This window comes from Stegodyphus dumicola, chromosome X2 (genome assembly GCF_044657685.1).
Source record: "Stegodyphus dumicola isolate Sdum_Otavi_A_Nest chromosome X2, ASM4465768v1".
Lineage (NCBI taxonomy): Eukaryota > Metazoa > Arthropoda > Arachnida > Araneae > Eresidae > Stegodyphus > Stegodyphus dumicola.
In genome coordinates, this window is record NC_140781.1 from 153,861,502 (window position 1) to 153,880,916 (window position 19,415).

Below are 19,415 nucleotides of genomic sequence, written 5' to 3' on the forward strand. Positions count from 1 at the left end.
GCACCTTACGAACGACTTTCGTATGATGAATTTCTTCGTAAAATGTTACTAGGTTCGCTGCGTATAACTTCTAACGAATGTTAGTGATATAATAGCTTAAGTACTATCAGTTAAACTATAAAAATACTAAAACAAATAAATAATGCATTTTAAATGGATAAAAAATAATTATAAATAAAAAAATTACTTTACTATTAAACCGTATCTTGGATTATAGTTTTGCGGCATGTGTAAATGGATGATGGTTACAGTATGTAGGATCTTTATAGGGTGAGGGTGAGTCAACGTCTAACTCGTTCTCTGAAGTCTCAATCAGCAAGTAAAAAAGACATTTGTGGTGAAGAAGCACCATGAGAGGTGAAAGGAGGTGTATTAAATGAGCCAGCTACACCGATTTCTGAAGTGTCTTACTTTAGAAAATAAATTTCTAAGCTTGTCTGAAAAGTTTTCTTTTTCTCCCGTCGTAAATAACATGATAGCGCTTGCGAGCCTTAATGCGCAACCGTTTATTTTGTTTTCGACTCCAAACAAATTTTACTCTTTGAGAACAATTTTGTTTATATCTGCGAAAGTCTATAAAATTGGGAGCGTCTGTATAAATATTCCATTATTTATTTAACGGTACCGTATATAAAAACTCACTAGTGGCTAAATATTTAAAATCACTGATTACTTCCATCTCCTTTGCAACTGATTTCTGAATGAATGGTCTGGCTTTTCATTTATTTATAATTAATCTTGCTGTATCATATGGGTCATATTTTAGTAAAAGACTTCTGATGTCTGTATTTACATTTTCTCAGTTGAACGGCGAAGAAGATTCAACATAAATGATAGAATAAAAGAACTCGGAACATTATTACCTCGACATGATGACCCGTAAGTAAATCTTGTTTATTATCTTCTTTCGATAGATAAATGTTTAAGTAAGCATCAACGTATTTCCTACAAAAGAATTTAGAGTTTACTTTATTTGAACCTTGCTCTATTAAAAAATTTTCTATGCATTTATGTCTTTATTATGTTGTGTTACTGGAATCTTGCTTTAATTAAAATATTTTTGTCATCATTTCATAGCATTTATTTTGTTAGGCCAATAACGTAGAACAATAAGCTTCAGAAAACTTGTAATAGCTTTCTGGTTTGATTCCCAGTGAGATAAAGTATGGCTTCCCTCACTTCCGCTTCATAAAGATGCCCAGCACCTTTATGAAAATCGGGCACTGCTTTCTAAAACAAAAACTAAACCTCTCACAAAGCTACCCAGCATAAAGGTACCAGCTCATTCATGAAGATCAGCTTTGAACTTGAAGAGAGAAGGGTATGGGAACTTTATGCCCCGCTATGCAAAGTTAAGTCTTAGTTTTCTACTCTGATTGAAACGAAAACCCTACTTGCACATCTGTCCCTCAGTATGCCTCTACGCTCATGAAGGTTGCTTTTTTCTGATTCAAAACTGATGTTCATAACGATGCTGGCGACGGGGAATTTGTATACATGTTTGTCTTCGAGAACAGGAACCAGCTTGTATAAAGGTTCTAGCACCATTGCGAAAACATTCCGAGAGAAAAGGGATAGCTGAACGGCACTTTAACTGTGCTTTTAATGTGTAACGACGTCAGTACGGGTCAGTTTTGATTAAAAAGTCTAAGATGAAGGTATCTCTGTCCAAACAGACATACAGATGGAGGACAAAATAATACGAACACATGTGAAATAATGGAAAATCTTTATTAATAGAGGGTTGGATCACCATTTGACTGAAGTACAAATTGAATGCGACGTGGGATAGATGCTTAAAGGTCATGGACAATATTTAAAGGAATATTAAGCCATTCATCCTGCAGAGCGGTCTCTAATTCCGAAAGTCTGGACGGAGGTGGAAATCGGGAACAAAGTTTGGACTCCAAATATGCCCATAAATGTTCAATAATATTCGAGTCCGGAGATTGAGAGGGCCAAGCGAGATGTTCAATTGCATTGTCATGCTCTTCGAACCATTCTTGAATACGCCTAGCAGTGTAGATAGGGGCATTGTCGTCTTGAAAAAGTGGGTCGCTCCGCAGGGAATACAGTTTGGACAAAAGGATGGACATGATCCCCTAGAATGCTTAGATAGTGATTGGATGTGATCCTATGCAGAATAACAAGTGGCTCAAGACCGCGCCAAGATATCGCACCCCATACCATAATGGCGCCACCTGCACACTTCACAGTCGGTAGGGGCCAACCTTTGTGATCTCTGCACCAGTGGCGTCGCTTGAAAGCATTAGTTGCTGTCACCAAGGGTTTACGAATTGCCACTCTGCCATAAATGTTCGTAGCAGAAAGTTCCCTTTTGACAGTTTTCGTTGAAACGGGGTCCTGGAGATGACTGTTCATTTCGGATGCTATCTCGGATAACGATTGCTTGTGCTTTCGAGCTACTATAGGCTTCAAGACCCGTTTATCCCTATCAGCCAGCTTTGACTTTTGCCCACTGTTGTGCTTTGAAGACGTCGTCTTACCCTCTTTGTGTATACTGTCATAACTGTTGATACCATACTCCTTGCACAAGGTTTGCTGTTTCCGTAACAGATGCTCCACTTAAACGCGCTCCAACTATCATTCCTCTTTGGAACTCTGACAGGTCTGACATTTCAACTTCTCACAGACAGTTCGATCGAAATATGCAACGCAGGTGACTGCTGTTGAGAGACCGATACCTTTCTCTTCACGCTCACAAGGTGGCACACTTCTGTTACAGGTGGCGCTGCTGTACTGCATGTGTGAAATACGTCATACGTTTTTACAGGTGTTCTCATTATTTTGTCCTCCATCTGTATAGCTATTCTTCTATAAAAAAATAATTTCTTCCAATTAAAACTTTACTAATAGCTGAATTTCAAACGTTTAATGTTCTATTCTCTGTTGAATCGCTTCTTTTAATCTTAAATTCGTCAGTTATATATACTATATATATCTTAGTAAACTGTTTAAGCCTAAGGAACTTTTGCTTCCCGTTATTAATTTACGGACATTATTAACTTTTTGCACTCGAGAGATGACTTTCGGTCACTATTTGATTTAATGCAGTAACTCGAGAGGCGACTCTCGATTACCATTCAGTGTGACGCGATAATTTGAGCGGTTGTAAGGATCCTAAGTTTTACTAACGTTTATTTTAGTTTAAAACTGTACTATCACTTCTTATTTTCTACTTCCGGCCAGAATTAAATGCTATAACTTGTTTATGCAAATTGTCTTGCTAACGCCCAAGTACTTAAATTGTGGCTTTTTGCCAAGCGAAAGAGAGAAGGAGTTTTAGGAAACAAGCCGCTTGCCACTGTAGTTTTACAAGTTTTCACTCGGTTGCTGGTTTCTTTTAAGGCCAGAGATTTAGCCCTCTTGATAGTTGCAGACGTATCGTAGTTTTAGCAGCTCAGCGTACTACATACGTACCTTTTTAAATAAAGGCCAGTCTTAGTGCTAGGCATTTGTACACTAATTCAAAGTTAGCTTTTAGTTAGTTTTAGTTAGTAGATTTTTATATTCTTACGTTCAGACCACAAGTGGTTGGTCTCTGTATTCCGAAGTTCGGAAATACCTGTAAAGTATTGAAAATAAAGGGTTTCGTATACCCTTCCTGCTTGTGTTGTCTACTTCACACCTTCTTGAACATAGCTTGAGTAAGCTCCCTGTTCCTATTCAGGATCATTCATGTTTCCAACGTTTCCATGTTCCAAATAAAGAGAAACACAAGTCCTGACACGTTAACAGCATTTATTTAGGTTTTGTTTAGGCACTACCGCTTCATGAGTGCATTCAATAATACATACGTATAAAACAAATGACAATATTAAATACGATTTTTAGATTTATCATTATATATGCGTTTTCGGCGTTAGTTCGAACTCGACAGTCGTGACAATATGAATATTATTTCCAAAGTTACGGAGTCCAATAAACATGGAATACGATAAGGGAACCAGTTCAAGTGAAGATGACTTCGATTTTTGGTTGATGAAAAACGAAATTATGTCTATGCATAGACTATTCGACGATGGAGAAATAAGTGAAGAAGATAACGGTGAAGTAAGATGTGTAAGGAGGGAAGAAATCAGGGTAATACACTGCTGGTCATTAAAATTCCAGCACCAGGAAGGGATGATCTGACGAACGTTAAAATCACGTGAAAAGAAGAAGAGTTTGGGATATGCAAACGATTAGTATTTCAGCCCATTTAGACGATGCAGAAGGGAGAGGTTTTTTCGGAGTTTGTTCAGAACATCGTATTATGTTTCGAATAACAAGAAAAAATGCTTCCAGCAACTGTCGAAATGCGATAGAAACAGGATCGTTGCCTATCGAGAGTGTGGATTATCGTTCCGTGATATCGCCCGTCGCACTGGTCAACATCCAACCATTGTCATGCGAATATGGAATTAATGGGTTTGTTGAGGATTATACTGAGCGGCATGCAGGATCGCGACGCCCTTCTATGATTAACGCCCGAAAGGACAGACATATTGTGAGGTCAGCAACGCAAAAACATACGACCACATCACGGACCATTAGCCAAGAAGTGCGCATGTTTGCAGCACGCCCAGTATCCGCTCGTACGGTGCATCAACGTTTGCAGCAGCGTGGACTATCAGCACGTTACCATTACTTCGGTTTTCCTTGACAATTCAACATAGAAAGAGACGGCGACTCTGGTGCGCCGAACGACAGAGCTGGGTACAGGAATGGCACAGTGTCGTCCCGGTTCTGCGTGCAGTATTTTGATGGCCTTATACGTGTCGGGAGGCTTTAACAAAATCGCACGTCGCCTGCTTGCATTCGATATCGGCATAGGGGCCCTGCACCTGGTGTGATGGTTTGGGCAGCCATTGGGTACACGACACGCAAATCTATAGTTCGGATCGACGGTAATTTGAACGCATATTGGTATATTTCTTACATCTTACGTCCAGTGGTTGTGCCCTATTATCGAGGCCATGTTGCACGTCGTCTTCTGACCTTCCTCGATAAACAGGGTTCTCGACTGCTGCCCTAGCCTGCACGGTCTCCAGATCTGTCACCCAATGAAAACATCTGGTCATGGGTTGCTGAGAGATTGGCTCGCCACCTCTCTCCAGCTAATACGATTGATGAAGTGTAGCATAGATTTGAAGCAGGACGGAATGAATTACCCGTTTCTGTCATCCAAGCCCAGTTCGACACCCTGCCTAACCGGGTAAAGGCCGTTTTAGCTGCCAGGAGTGGCTGCTGTTTCTACTAATTTTGTAGCCCTGTAAACGTCCAAACTGCTTACAAATTTAATCATTCTGTTTTCATGCCCGACTGTTCACGTACAATAAATATATTTTTTGTATTTGCTTTCCTTCGTGGTACTGAAGTGATTCCGCAGAACGGACAGAAAATTCAGAACGGATAACATGCACAGAATCCGGAGAAATGCCGCAAAGAATGCCGTTTGTATCCGGCGAAACAGCCGCAGGACCGAAAGTATCTTCAGACATAAAAAAACAAATAGCTTGTGTGTGGAATCGTGTTAAGTGTAAGGAATTCACCAAAATATGCAGAAAAATCGTCTCGAGTTGCTAGTTGTCCCAAGCGAAAAAATGTCTCAATTTCAAAGGGTTAAATTAATATATTTAGAAAATGCTGAATTTCGTAATTTCAAGAAAAAAATGATTCTCAGAAAACGATACAATTCTACTTTTCCTAGACAGCACAATTATTTTCTACTATTAAATTTAATTTTCTTGCTTGCTTCAGGTATTTCGAGTTAGTCCGTGACCTACGCCGAAACAAAGGAACTATACTAAGGGCATCAGTTGCTTACCTGCGTTGTCTCAAAAAAGACGCATCAAGGATACCTGTAATGGAAGAAAAGCAAAGGCATCTCGAAATACAAAATCGAAATCTTTTATACAGAGTCCAGGTGAGTGAGCTATATCAAATTTTATAAAACTAAATACCAAGCATAGCTTAAACTTCGTTTCTCTCTAATCCAAACATATACACAATAGCTCAGGCGGTATCTATGGGGTAATGTTTCAGTTTTTATAAATAGAATGTGAAAAAACTCCAGTTTTACTACCGAGAGAAATAAATTTCATTACTTGTATTCTGAACAATGCTTCTAAATTCAATTCGCAGAAACGGAACAAGAGATAAAGAATGAGTCTCATTTCTCAGATAAGTTGTGAACAGTGTCGTGTTAGGTGGTCAGTTGAGCAGCGAGAGGTAAAATGCACTACGTTATATTTTTGCATTACGTATCACACTGTGCACTTTGTAATTCAGCACTATGTTAAAATGGTTAGATAAACGGAAAGTTAACAATTTCTTTGATATAGAATTTAAATAGTTATTAAATTTCTTATAGTTTACATGAATTTAAAATAGCTTATCTCTTGTGTTTTCATTCAGTTTAAAATAGCTATATTTCTTCTATAGTTACTTAGCCAATTAAGTTAATAATTCTTTGGATATTTTGGGAGTTAATATAAATCTCATACAACTGTTGAGCGTAAAACTATAAATTGAATAAAAATCACAAGAAGGTTCTTTAACTTGGCTGTGTAAGAATCAGATAATCTAAAGCAGTGATTCTCAACCTTTTTGCTCCATGCAATCCCTCCCACCGCTGCTAGACAATCACACACCCCCTTTTTAATATCAAAAATTACATGTACATTTCTTTAAATTTAAATTATTTTTCAACCTGTTGTATAAATTAAACAAGAAAAAATATATAAAATACCAAAATAAAATATGACAAATACCAAACCTTTATAAAAGTAGTTTTTTATGTTCATAAAATAAAACTAAACATTCAACAAGTAAATACTAAAAGGCTGACCGCATTTTCTCTGAATCTATGAAATTTCCCTTGGTGGAGAAAACCTGCTCTAGATTCACTCATGAGCATCTACTGATGAAAGAATGAGAACGACTGATCATGTAGCAATTGTGTTGCTCAGCTGGCTGCTCACCATATCTTAACGAAATGTTCAAATTGTAAGTCTGCCGTCATATCTATTTTTCAATGGTCTGGTGGACTTCACCGATTGAAATTAGGAAAGAGCCTCATTTTAACTTGGATGCCATTAGGTCCAGAAAAAAAATTCTAATTTAGATAATTTAGATGTTGTTTAACATATTTTGTTACTTTTCCCGCGTTCTAAACGTGTGTATCGACGTTAGAAAAACCTATAGAAAAATATTTTCAAAAATTATGGACGGTTATGTTTTGTTAGCTGTGTATTTATCATGCAGGCGAGAGTCACGCACAGGCAAGTGTTGTCGTTTGGTGAAATATAATAGCCATATCCCAGAGTGTTATTATTCGGCAAAGCATACAATCTTTGATTTATCTTTTAAATTTAATAAATCTCTAATTCTTCGATAAACTGAGCGATTTAAAAGCAAAAAAAAAAAAAGAGCTTCTTAATAATTGAAATCCTTATTTTATTTTTAATAATGTATCTAACTGCTGTATCTCCAAAGACATTTAGTTTATAAAATTCAATTTTAGTACTTTCCTGTTAAAGATATATCACCCATTTTTGGAACAATATTGGCGCATTTTGGATTATTTCTTTCCTCTCGTATTTGGCTCACTAGTAGATGAAACGGATAGATGAGGATAAACTAGTAGATGAAACGGCTCACTAGTAGATGAAACGATCGGAACATTCTCTTAACTTCTACTTCGTCAATTTTCACAATTTTATAGCGTCCATCAATTTGAACAGTCAGGAGGAGATAGAAAAGGAATTAACGCATAACTGTTTCATACAGTTATTCCAATCAACAGCTCTGCTGTAATTTATTTGAAACAAGCTTTGTTTCACAAAACTAGTTGTTTCACAAAACTAGTTTCTGCCCCTAAAAACCAGTGCATCCGTATGTTTGTTACTAGTGATCTCTGGATCGAGAACGAAGCCCAAATATTTGGGGATGTTTGTCATACGTAAGAGGCAAGTTATTCATAAAAACTTTTGGATGATAATTATAAAACTTCCTATTGATGGTAAAAAAACGATATATTTAGTTGGATTAAAATTCAATTTGTGGTCTTTCGAGAGTTTCCACACTTCTTCAAATATAAGATTTATATGGTTTTAGTTGAACTCACATCTGGGCCAGAGCTCCAAAGGGCGATATCATCCGCAAATAGCCGAACCTCACATCTCCTTTATATAATCTTCTCAATTTCAGCCAAATCCAGACAGAAAAGAATTGGGCTCAACACAGAACTCTGGGGGACGCCTTGGCTCAATTTAAAGGTGTTTGACATAGTGGAATTAAGCTTTACTTTTATCAGTCTATTTCTCAAGAAATCTGAGATCTAGGTCAGGGCTTTACCCCTGATGCCAAAGTCTTTATAGAGTTTAATAATTAGTTTATGTTTCCAGATACTGTCAAATGCCTTTGATAAATCTAGAAGCAGCCACAGTATGATTGGTAGGTCGCTTGTTTTGGGCATATATAATCTTCTGGCTGAGATAAACCAATTGCTTAGTGGTGCTATGACCTCTTCTGAAACCGTATTGTTCTTTTGGTAGGATTTACATGCATTGCTCGTTAGGGCAATGGGGCTGAAGCTTCCAGAAGATCCATCGGTTTGGCCAGCTTTCTCAAAAGGTATGATTGTGGCTCTTTTCCACTCTTTAGGAAGGCGTCCAAGATTGATTCACTATATTCAGAAATTTTTGTCTTGCATAAATGCCCAATCATCTGGCCATGGATGCCTTCAGGTCCAGGAGTTTTGGTCAATTCAAGTTTGAGTGCCATCTCCAATTCATGCATGGAGAAGGATTTAAAGAAAAGGGGATTGCCCGAGACAGCACTACGACATCCATGTGCAAGATCTCTAGGCCTTCTTGCCACCTTCTTAGCATCTTCTGTAAAAGTCAGCTCACTTATCTTCTGGTAATGTGCCCCGAGGAGATCAGCCGCAGATTTGTCATCCATAATCCCTATGCCATTCGTATCTAAAATAGTATTACATCTCTTTATCTGAGGTTGTTCAGTGCTAATATTTTTTATCAATTTTTTCGTGTCAGATGATCTAGCATCAAGTCTCTCACATGTATCCATCCACTTTTTCCTCTTGAGCAGCACATAAATTCGTTTCTGCATTGACTTTGTTCATCTCAGTCCTGTTTTGCTCTGTATTATTGTTTTTCAATTCGAATCGCAGGTTCTCTCTCATCCGGAGCAAAGCGGGCGAATTATGAGTAAAGTAGGGATTAAAGATCTTTACCTTTCCTCTAGGTATATTTCTTTTAGCTGCCTTGAAGAGCATGTGCTTGAAAGTAATCAGTTAGTATCAAGGTCACTTGAGTGAATGCCAGGTTCAGCCAGTGTGTCAACGAGATCACTAAAGGCCTTCCAGTCTTCCTTAACAAAATTCCAATATTTTTTACGATTGAAGAAAGTACACTGTTTCTTCTTTATTTCAATTAAAGCGAAGTCATCCCATGGGCCAAGCAAGTCCTTTATCTTGGGGTAATCCTCAGTAAAACTCTATCATTAAACCCACACATAATATCTATCCTTATTAAGTTTTGAGTTAGTGAAGTCACACTTCACCCCCTTAATTTCTCGAAACAGTGTACTTTCAATAGACAACAAGTTGCTTATTTATAAAACCATATTGCGTCCCATACTATGCTATGCCTGCCCGGTCTGGCCATATTCATGCAATTCTTGTAGAAAAAAATTGCAAAAGGCACAAAATTGTGTCCTAAGACAGATTACCAATTCGCCCTGGTACGTTCGAAATCAAAAGTTACATGAAGAATTGGGTATAGAACAACTCAAGTGTTTTTACTGCCGGCTCGCCTGGAACTTTTATGCCAATCTTGTTAATATCAACAATCCAGTTATAAGGATTTACGATTACGACTTTAATGACCCAGATAATAGTAAACGGCGTATGGCCATACTTAGTACCCATATTGTATAACTTAATGAATCTAATATGTGCCTCTTAATATTGTGTTATAGATTTAAGGTTTAATTATTACTAGTGAACCAAGAAACTCACACTACTTTGCCTATTATTTATACGGATGTTTTTTTCTGCATCAGGCTTTAGCCAGCTCATTCAGGTCTATTGAAACCTGACGCACACTTTAGTCTTTTAATAAATTTATCTTATAATTTATCTCTTATCTTATTTCTATTTTTATAATTTTAAAAAATGTTAAAAACATGATTTAATTATATATATATATATAAATTCTAAATATATACTAGTTACTCATGACAGTATTCGAAATAACACATCTGTTATACAAGGGGTAGGGTCCTTGACCAGGCACCCTGGTGCTACACCATTTGCCCCAGTGCGTCTAATTTCAATTAAAATTGGAGAATGGTCACTCCCAATGTTCTTCATAACTGTCCAGGTGCAAATTGGAAAGATAGTGTGACTTACTATGGACAAATGAAGGGCTTCAGACGTGTTATAGCTGTATGAAGAGTACGTTGGAGTACCATCATTAAGGATCATGAAACCTGAGTAATCTATAGAATGAAGATCAATTCCTCTCTGAATCTGGGAAGAACATCCCCACGCTGGATGCTTAGCATTTAAGTCGCCTAGATGTAGAGTATTTCCAGATAAAAGATTATCAAAGACTCCAGGCATATTACCAATGTTGGGAGGGTGATATAAATTAAAGATGTCTAGTGGTTCACCTCTTCACATAACAGTGATTTCTTGCAACTCTAAATCTGAACCAGTGGGTGCAGTATAGCTTTTGGAAATATAGTTAATATCTCTACTAAGGAAAACGAGGCCACCGCCTCCTTTCTCATGTCTGTCTAAACGGATGATGTTGTATCCCTTAATTTTTAGTTGAGAATTCTCTCTCAATTTAGTTTCCTGTAGAACGATAATTTCAGCTCCCTGTTCTTCAGCCAACTCCAATATTTGGTCAAGGGTCGTATTTGTTTACCTCCAGACCTGATACGCCAAAACAAAAAGAAGGGGAAAAAAGGCGCCAAGTGATACATCCTTAACGGAAACCATAATCTTTATAAACATTGTAGCATTATGTTAATTAATAAAACATGTTTATAATGCCATATATTACGTGTCTCTGTAAAGAATCTTTCCTTTTAAACTTTTGTTACAAAACTACCCTTTCGTAATTTTACTAGAAGAAACCCTTAAGTTTGATTGTTATACTTATAATAAAACACCCATTAACCAAAACTCCGCTTAAAGAGAAACAGTAGAGAAAAATAACATTTAATCAATGAGTTCTTAAACTTATACTCACCAGTTTTTATTGGTCCCAACTGTGACTGAGGGGTTATTATCTCCCGAATTCTTTGAGTTCGACCTCTGCTCAGTTGGCTGTCGTTGTTTTCCCCATGTGTAACATGACTACAAGCCAGTTTCCTTATAAAATCATACACAAAAGCATCCTTTCCTTTAGGCAGATAGCCTTATTGTGCTTTGCTGTATTTAATAAACCAAGCAAAACCCAATTTTTATTAAATCGATTATTTTACATCGTTTGTTTGTATAGAGGTAAATGCTTATCAGCGCACCTCGGTACGTTATTGTATTTAAAAATAATGAAGCTGTATGTAGATGATGATTTGCACTCATACGCACATCATATAGATGCGCAATATGTGTAGCTGCATGTAAGCTTCGCAAGAAAACTTAAAATGAGATCATTGTTTGGACACACCCACAGAATTAAAACAAGTGCTATCTTCACAAAATTTTACTTGTGTACTTCTCTAGGCCTAATTAGACTGCCTAACTTTTTTTTTTTTTTTTTTTTTTTTTTTTAAATCAAAGCTCCGATTTTAAAAGGTAGCGTGCCGGAAAGGGTTAAGCAAAGCAAAGCAATAAAGAAGGCAATGAATCTTTCCAGAAATGAAAGGTATGATGAAGTGCAAACTATAATCTTGTGAACCTATAAACAATTTACATACCATTTATCTCTATAGTTAGTTTTACTAAAAATTAACTGAATATTCTACCGAAATCTTAAATGAATTGAAAATACAGTTCATGTGATAACAAGCGACATTTTCAGCATTGCCAAACGTGTGCTCAAACTTTTTTTTTTCCCGAATGGTGGGCTCTCAGCTGTCTTCAGCTTAGCCACTACTAAGGGCAGAAGTGGCGGTCACTTTATTCTGGAAGCACCTAATAGGTGGGCCTCTTATGAAGGCACTGACAGTTACAACTATGCCTTCTTCGGGACTCGAACCCGGAACCTTTGGTATCGTAGTCGGCTCCCCTAACCACTATACCGTCTGGCAGCGTGCTCAAATATTATAAAGGATCATCAGTGGCCCAGCGGTAGAGTCACTAAAAACTGGTAGTTCGGACTGGGGTTCAAATCCCTGAGAAAGTTCGAATCCCTGCATGGACGTTTTCGTGGTTTTCCGCATGTGTAACGTTAATACGAGCGAGTTTCCGTTAGGAAGTTCTCCATGAAGGCATCCCACCCCTTTGGCAGATAGCCCTCGAGTGCTTTGCCGGAATTAAATAAACCAAATCAGACATTGTAAACTTGATGCATATTCCGTAAGAAATTTCGTAGCATAGGAAAAATGTCCTCAGATCTAATTTAAGAAGAGAAAAATTAACTCGAATGTAATAACGAAAGAAAGAAACGTTTGACCTGTTCATAAGTCCATTTGGAAGATATTCCATTTCATAGACTCATACTGAGAATATAATCATTCACTAAAAATTAAAATTAAAATTTTCACTTGTGTTCATTTTACGTGTAATGAAAAACGTAGCCGGAGGCCACTTTATTATAAAATATATTTATATTCTGTATTATTTTTAATATGGGAAATGTAGGTAAACTTAAAATTACTTATAAACCTTGATCTTACAATGAATGTTATATTCGACTTTATTTTAAAATATTTTATATGTGCAGGTTATAAGTTTTCACAATCTGCTTTGAGCCATTTTTAAGTAGCGTTTTTTGTTGCAGGAAAACAAAGCACACTTAATGGCTTGTGTAGTAAGTAACACTTTCTTTCAACAAACTTGTAGTATTTTATCAAGTATTTTGAAAACGCCACACTACAATAAATAAAAAAAAAACTAAGGAATGCGAGCTTAATTACCTATAATGCAAGTTATTCGGATATTATGTATGCAATTATTTGCCGAAATCAAGTTACTCATTAATTTAGTATTACATCGCATAAAGTTCGTCTTTAAAAATTTTACAATTTTTTTAAATTAAGACCTTTCATAATACTTGATCTAATGTCAGATAACGATGAGCATATTACTAACTACTCATGTTAGAATACATACTTGTTAAAAAAAACAGGAATGAATTTACCCACAGGCTAAGTACGCTAAAACTTAGGGCAACAAAATTTGGGAGCTGCAAAGTTTGAAAGTAAGTTTTCATTAATTTGAAAAATTAGATGACAAAAAAGAAAAAAATATATTTCATACATTTTAGAAAGTACGGCATCCAATTTCAAATGCGCACGCCTACTGATAAATAGTAGCCTTTGTTGTTTTAATTCACTTAACAATAACGAAAGGGAAAATGTAACCGCATTGTCCTGACGTGCCATAACGTTGCCTGGTTGCCTTATCTTCGCTATCGGTGTTTACTGATGTTTAAAAATTTGACATTAATATGCTGTACAGCACATTAAGGCACGTTATACACAGCGGCCCCGAATCAACTCTTGTATGATGAAAACAAAAAGTGTTTCCTTTTTTTAATTGCGTTTTTGGTTGGCCTCGTGATTTGAGTATTGAGATAATTTTAAAATTAAATTCAGTTTTTTTTAAAGCTGATTTCTGTAGCGTGGAAAAATGTTTTAAACTAAACCAAAAGAGTTTTGTTTAAAATTTATTAATACGCTTATATTTATTATTTTAATAGTTTTATCTCTCAGCACTGCCGGATGGAAGATAACTCTTGAAAGGCTATCAGCACAAAAGGAATAGCACAAATAAGAAATAAAATAAGAGAAGCATAAAATAAAATGAAATAAATTCACTTTCTTTACTTTCTTACAGTAATTGATTTTTCCCTATCGTTAGTCTGTAAGATTAAAACCTAGTTTCACTCTTAAAACAAATTACACATTTATTTACCTTGTGCTACATTCGATTTACTGACCTTGTCAGGGATTTTTCTTCTTCCTTACCGCGTGTCTTCGTGGTATAAATGGAAGCACGTCCGGGTAGCAATCGACAGGTATGGAGTTCGAATCCCGGCGAAGGAAATGCCGAATTTTTCCCCGTTTGTTGCTCCAATAAATATCTAAGCACTCTACAAACTTTGAAGTTCAAACACTACTTTCCCACAAGAAGAAGAAAATCAAACTTAACTTTTATTGCTAATTATAATTTAATCCTGCTCCTTGCGGATCTGGAAATGAAACAAGTTAAATATGTACAAGCAAACAGCAACCTAGCAATCAGGACCCTAAGCACATGTACCAGCAAAAGCCAAAAAACAACTCACTGAAACTAGCACGTGTTACATGACAGTGGAAACATAAGATAACAGGGTGGCTGACAGTTGCCAAAACTCTATCGTTCGCTTAAACTCTTGTTCGCTATTTAAAAACTCACCTAAACTCCCCTATCACTTCTTGTGAAGTTGATGCGAGAAAATAGGAGTACAGAAGAGATTTAACATAAAAATGACGTCTTAATTAAAATAAACCTTACAGCCTTCTCTCGTTCCTAGATTCCAATCCTACGAATAATTTCGTTGAGATACTGAATACGAATCTTCAAATGGTTATGTTTTAAAAACCAAGTTTGCAGTATAATGTATCTGAATTTTTCTCTTTGAAATCTGTAATTATAATGGTTAATCTCTTAACTCCAAACTGACCGAAAACTGCTTGAGTTAGTAGTAGATACGATTAAAGGGGTTAAGAGAGAAATTATTTCAAAAATCCAAAAGGAAAGATACAAAATATTTTAAGGGGTTCATCTGAAAATTGCAAGTAGAAATCACGAGAGAAGGTTTTCCCCCCTCACTCCTTTCTTTCGAGATATGAAAGAGAAGCAGCAAGCAATAAAATTTTGAAATTGTTGAAGTAGTTATATAATCTTAACAAACTATGTGTACTTTTCATGTACTAAAAATCTTGCAGACTTCATTCATTGTTTACATTTTAGTTCATAACCCTAATAATAAACGTAACTGCTCTCGAACTATTAAGCGTTCGAAACTACAATCATGCTTCATTTTACGAACTTCTGCCTTACAAAGCTTCAGAAATGACTAATTAATCTTTTAAAACTAATTTTTAAAAATTAACAAATTAAACATTTTAGGGAATTTTTCCACCTGAGTAATTTTAACTTAACGAACTTAAGTTTTGTGAATGATTCTTAGGAACAAATTAATTCGTAAAAGCGTTTTTTATTATAACATGTATCAAAACGAAGCAAATAGCAATGAATTTTTTTTTTTAAATACTCATTCCAATGAAACAACTATACTTCTCCCTGCTCTACACCAAAACATTATTTTCTTTTCAGATCACCTCTAGCTTTGTGGCAGGCACTATAGATATGTTCCATTTGTTTAAGGCTCATATTATTCTTAACAGAACTGCCGTAGGCAAAGACCCAGATTACTACAGACTGTTAAAACGGCCCTACATTCTGATGCACGATGCAACTACGTGGTATATTTTTACGTAAAGTACATTTAAAATTAGAACTGATTTTTAGAAAGGACTGTCAGCCCAAACGAGATAGTGGATAAGGATGCTGGCTGACATACTGAAAGGCCTGGGTTCGAATCCCGAAGAAGGCATGGATGTTTTTAACATATTAATTTACTATAATATTAATAAGCATTTAAGGAAAACCTTAAAAATGCACGACAATCTGAAATTTTCTTGAGAGATTGATGGTGGGGAAGAAGAATGTGAGACCATCGGACTGAGCCCTGGGGTGCTTTCCCTCGAAATTCCAAACTGAGGGGAAAACTTATTGAGATAGGTACAGCAGTACCTCAATAATGTATGGTACTGTAGGGGTACTGGCTTAGCTTCTGCCTGTACCTGTGAACTGAAAGACACTATGCAATTTTGTAAAACAAGCTGCACTGGAGAAGGCTAGCACCTGTACAAGTGCAATTTAAATAAAGGACAAATTTTTATTAACTTCTATTAAAATCTATTAAAATGTATTGATATTACAAAAATACTAATGTTACATATTGATATTACGACATACCGATATTAGGATATTGATATATAACAATAACCAACGTCGCAGCGCGATTATTCGTTGCTGGATCGTGCTTAGATTGCAGATATAACTGCAATATCTCTCTATAATTATACCTCTCTATAATAATCTCTATATCTCTCTATAATTTGTCTGTCACCATTTAGGCACCACAGAGATAGTGAAGACGGGAGAAGGGAATTGTTGAAATGAGATTAATTTTCCTTTCGGGTGATATGACACCAACTGAAATGCCACATCACATATAAATTATCCGATTCATAAAAAAACTTTTAATATTTATTGACATTTAGAGCGTTATCAATAAAAATTTTAAATGATTTAAGACAGGAAAATATGGCAATGATTGGTATGAATGACAAACATATCCATTAATAGGAATTATGATATACACTTAGTGAGAAGAAGATTAAACTAAATTTAATTATATAGCTTGGATGCGTAACTAAGTAATTCCGTGCGCGCTTGAGAACAGCAAACTAATTTATATCTTAGGGTTCTTTTTCTTTGTTGTTGCTCATTACAGTAGTGAAAACTCAAAAAAAATTTCTTTGGAGTCTGAAATCTTCGCAGCCATTAATGAAAATGCAGGGCATAGGCCGTGAAAAGCATTTCACGTATAAGCAGGTTTACGTTCTCTTTTCTGCTTGATATTCAGAATCATATATTTGATGGATCAGATATGGCATATGTAACGTTAAACTGCAGTTCATATCATCTTGATTCTTGCAGATTTCAAATAAGTCTTGTGGGAAAGCGACTTCCCGCTAATATCAAAAAAGAGTAATCCCTTTGAGTCATGTAATCGGTATTCAGAAACTTCCTAAATATAGTGATCGTGAGCTATATTAGTTTTTGAATTAGTTAGATTTTTATGACTTATATTAAATGTTCGAAATATTTTGCAGGAACTCGAGAGAGAGCTTCAAGCACGTGGCATACCATTTACCTCTCAACAAAATGAGCTTAGTTCTCCATTAGAAACAGAAGTGTTAACATATAAACAAGAACATGACGACCGAACATTGATTGAAACAAGCTGTACAGTAACATCTGCCACCCCACCAACTAGTCCAAGTTCCGGAATTTCAAATAACAGCCCTTTCAGGGACTATGAAGATCTGATAGCAGATGATAATGATGGACTTGTAACAGCCAATGATCCTCTACTGTGTGCATCCCAAGAAACGTATTTGCCTGATTTCATTTTAGTCTGATTTCATTTCATATATATCAAGAATAGTAAAAGAGAGCATTTTGTATGAGCAGAAATGAGTTTAAAATAAATTTGCATTTTAAAGAAACATTCAAAAATTTGTAGAACTAAAATGCATTTGATAAGAGCGTCAGCTTTCGGTACTTTAATTCGTACGTATAGCGAAATGCTGAAGGGTTGTTCGGAAAAAAAATAATTTGAGCATATTTTAAAATTAGAACTGATAAACAATGCCATTTATTTTTACGATTACAATATAATACTACACAAGAGCCAAATACCTGAAAATGTATGATGAAAAATATTCATGAGATATTATGTAATATATCACTCTTAACATACTTTGTGATTAACAATCTTCGCAATCAAGACCTTCCCAATGGTAAAATCTATGCTAATTTTTACTTTTCACTACATTAGTCTAGTACACTTACTGATATTCAAAAATGCAAATTCAAAATGTAAGTAAACAATTTTTATTGACTCGTTGATTGTAAATTTTATTACAGTTTAAAAAATTTCTTAAGTGACTGCATTTGAAGAAATTGATCACACTCAGGTCAAGTCTTAGGTACATGGTTCAAGGCTTGTAACTTCCATTCGCTGGAGATTTGTTTGCGATTGCTTCTGATTCTCATTAAACGTTTCTTATTATTATTTCACAAATGAAAACATTTTTCATCTAAATCATGCAATTAATCTTCATCGTAATTGCTCAGGGAAAGAATTTAAAAAGAAAATGTTGAATCGGATTCCATGTTCGATTTAGTGCAACAGCACAATGAGCTACACACACTCACACTTGACATTAGACTAAATATAGTTAACTTACATACTTTGCCTTTTTCATATTGAGGCAAAAGTTCATCTTGTAATCATAAAATTCCGAAATTTGAACTTTGCTGCGTATCTAGATATTTATAAAGGAAAATAATTTTGTTATTGTAAACCTGATTTCTTAACTCATGCCAGTCTATTTCGTGGTAAGCTTAACATTATTTGCCATTGTATTAATCTCGACGGTTTTGCCGATAACCATTGTTGTTTCTTTGTACGTGCGCTAGTTCAAGAATGAATTTGAACATCACATGGAGATGAACTTGACTTTACAGATGACTCTCGTACTTGACTTCACACTTCTCGTCATCGCAACTAACCATCACGAGAGGTGCAGACTTCACCCAACTTGACGTGAATGCAGGCTCTGCCCTTAACCTCCTTGCTTCTTCGCAACCTTATATGAGTAAAAATCTCACGACATCACTGCTTATGACGCAACGTACTCCCCCCCCCCGAAACTGCTAGGTTCAATAAAAGGAAAAGAAAATCAATTAATCAACACAGTAGTTTAGAACTATACGTAAGCATAAAAATTTAACAGTTATAGGTGAGGTGTTCCAACATTATCCACAAATGGCAAAATGTAAATCTTCGAAACAACTCTTTTGAGTTTGCCATGTCTTTTCTTCGCATTTACTACTCGTGTTTTGTCGTCACCTTCTGGAAAAATATCTACCATTCTTCCCCGTAACCAGCTACAAACTGACATATTATCTTCTTTAATGATAATTAAAGTCCATAATTTCACATCATTCTTTGCGAACAACCCCTTACTTATCTCTTATAAATTGTCTAAATAAGTATGTGACCACTTTTTCCAAATGAATTGAATCAATTTTTTTACCAGTTGCCAATGCAAAGATCTATTATCTAACAAATAATTATTAAAAATCTTTCTCAGAGATGTCCGTAATTGAATGAACTATAAAAAAAATTTAAAATTGTGCAGGCGTCGGCACTTCGAAATCTGATGTCAGAGTGGAAATAGGATGCTTATTAAGTGTTCCTTTTAATCTAATTCATCACCTTAAGAAACGCTTCCAAAGTTAATTTTGCATTACCCACATCACGCTTTAAGTGGTACTTGAAAGCCATGAACCTCCAGCTTCC

The 19,415-nt window shown here is 35.8% G+C and overlaps 1 protein-coding gene across 9 annotated transcripts in view; it reads left to right on the plus strand.

Moving 5' to 3' along the window:
- LOC118203029 (uncharacterized) overlaps nt 1-17,563 on the plus strand; it is a 137,574-nt gene extending 120,011 nt beyond the window's left edge. For all 9 annotated transcript variants that reach the window (XM_085808982.1, XM_085808979.1, XM_085808978.1 and 6 more), the window contains exons 5-7: nt 804-879; nt 5,764-5,929; nt 17,158-17,563. In XM_085808982.1, coding sequence (XP_085665108.1) covers nt 804-879; nt 5,764-5,929; nt 17,158-17,466 — 551 coding nt within the window. In that variant the 3' untranslated portion in view covers nt 17,467-17,563. The remainder of the gene's footprint in view (nt 1-803; nt 880-5,763; nt 5,930-17,157) is intronic.
- The last annotated feature ends 1,852 nt before the right edge of the window (nt 17,564-19,415 follow it).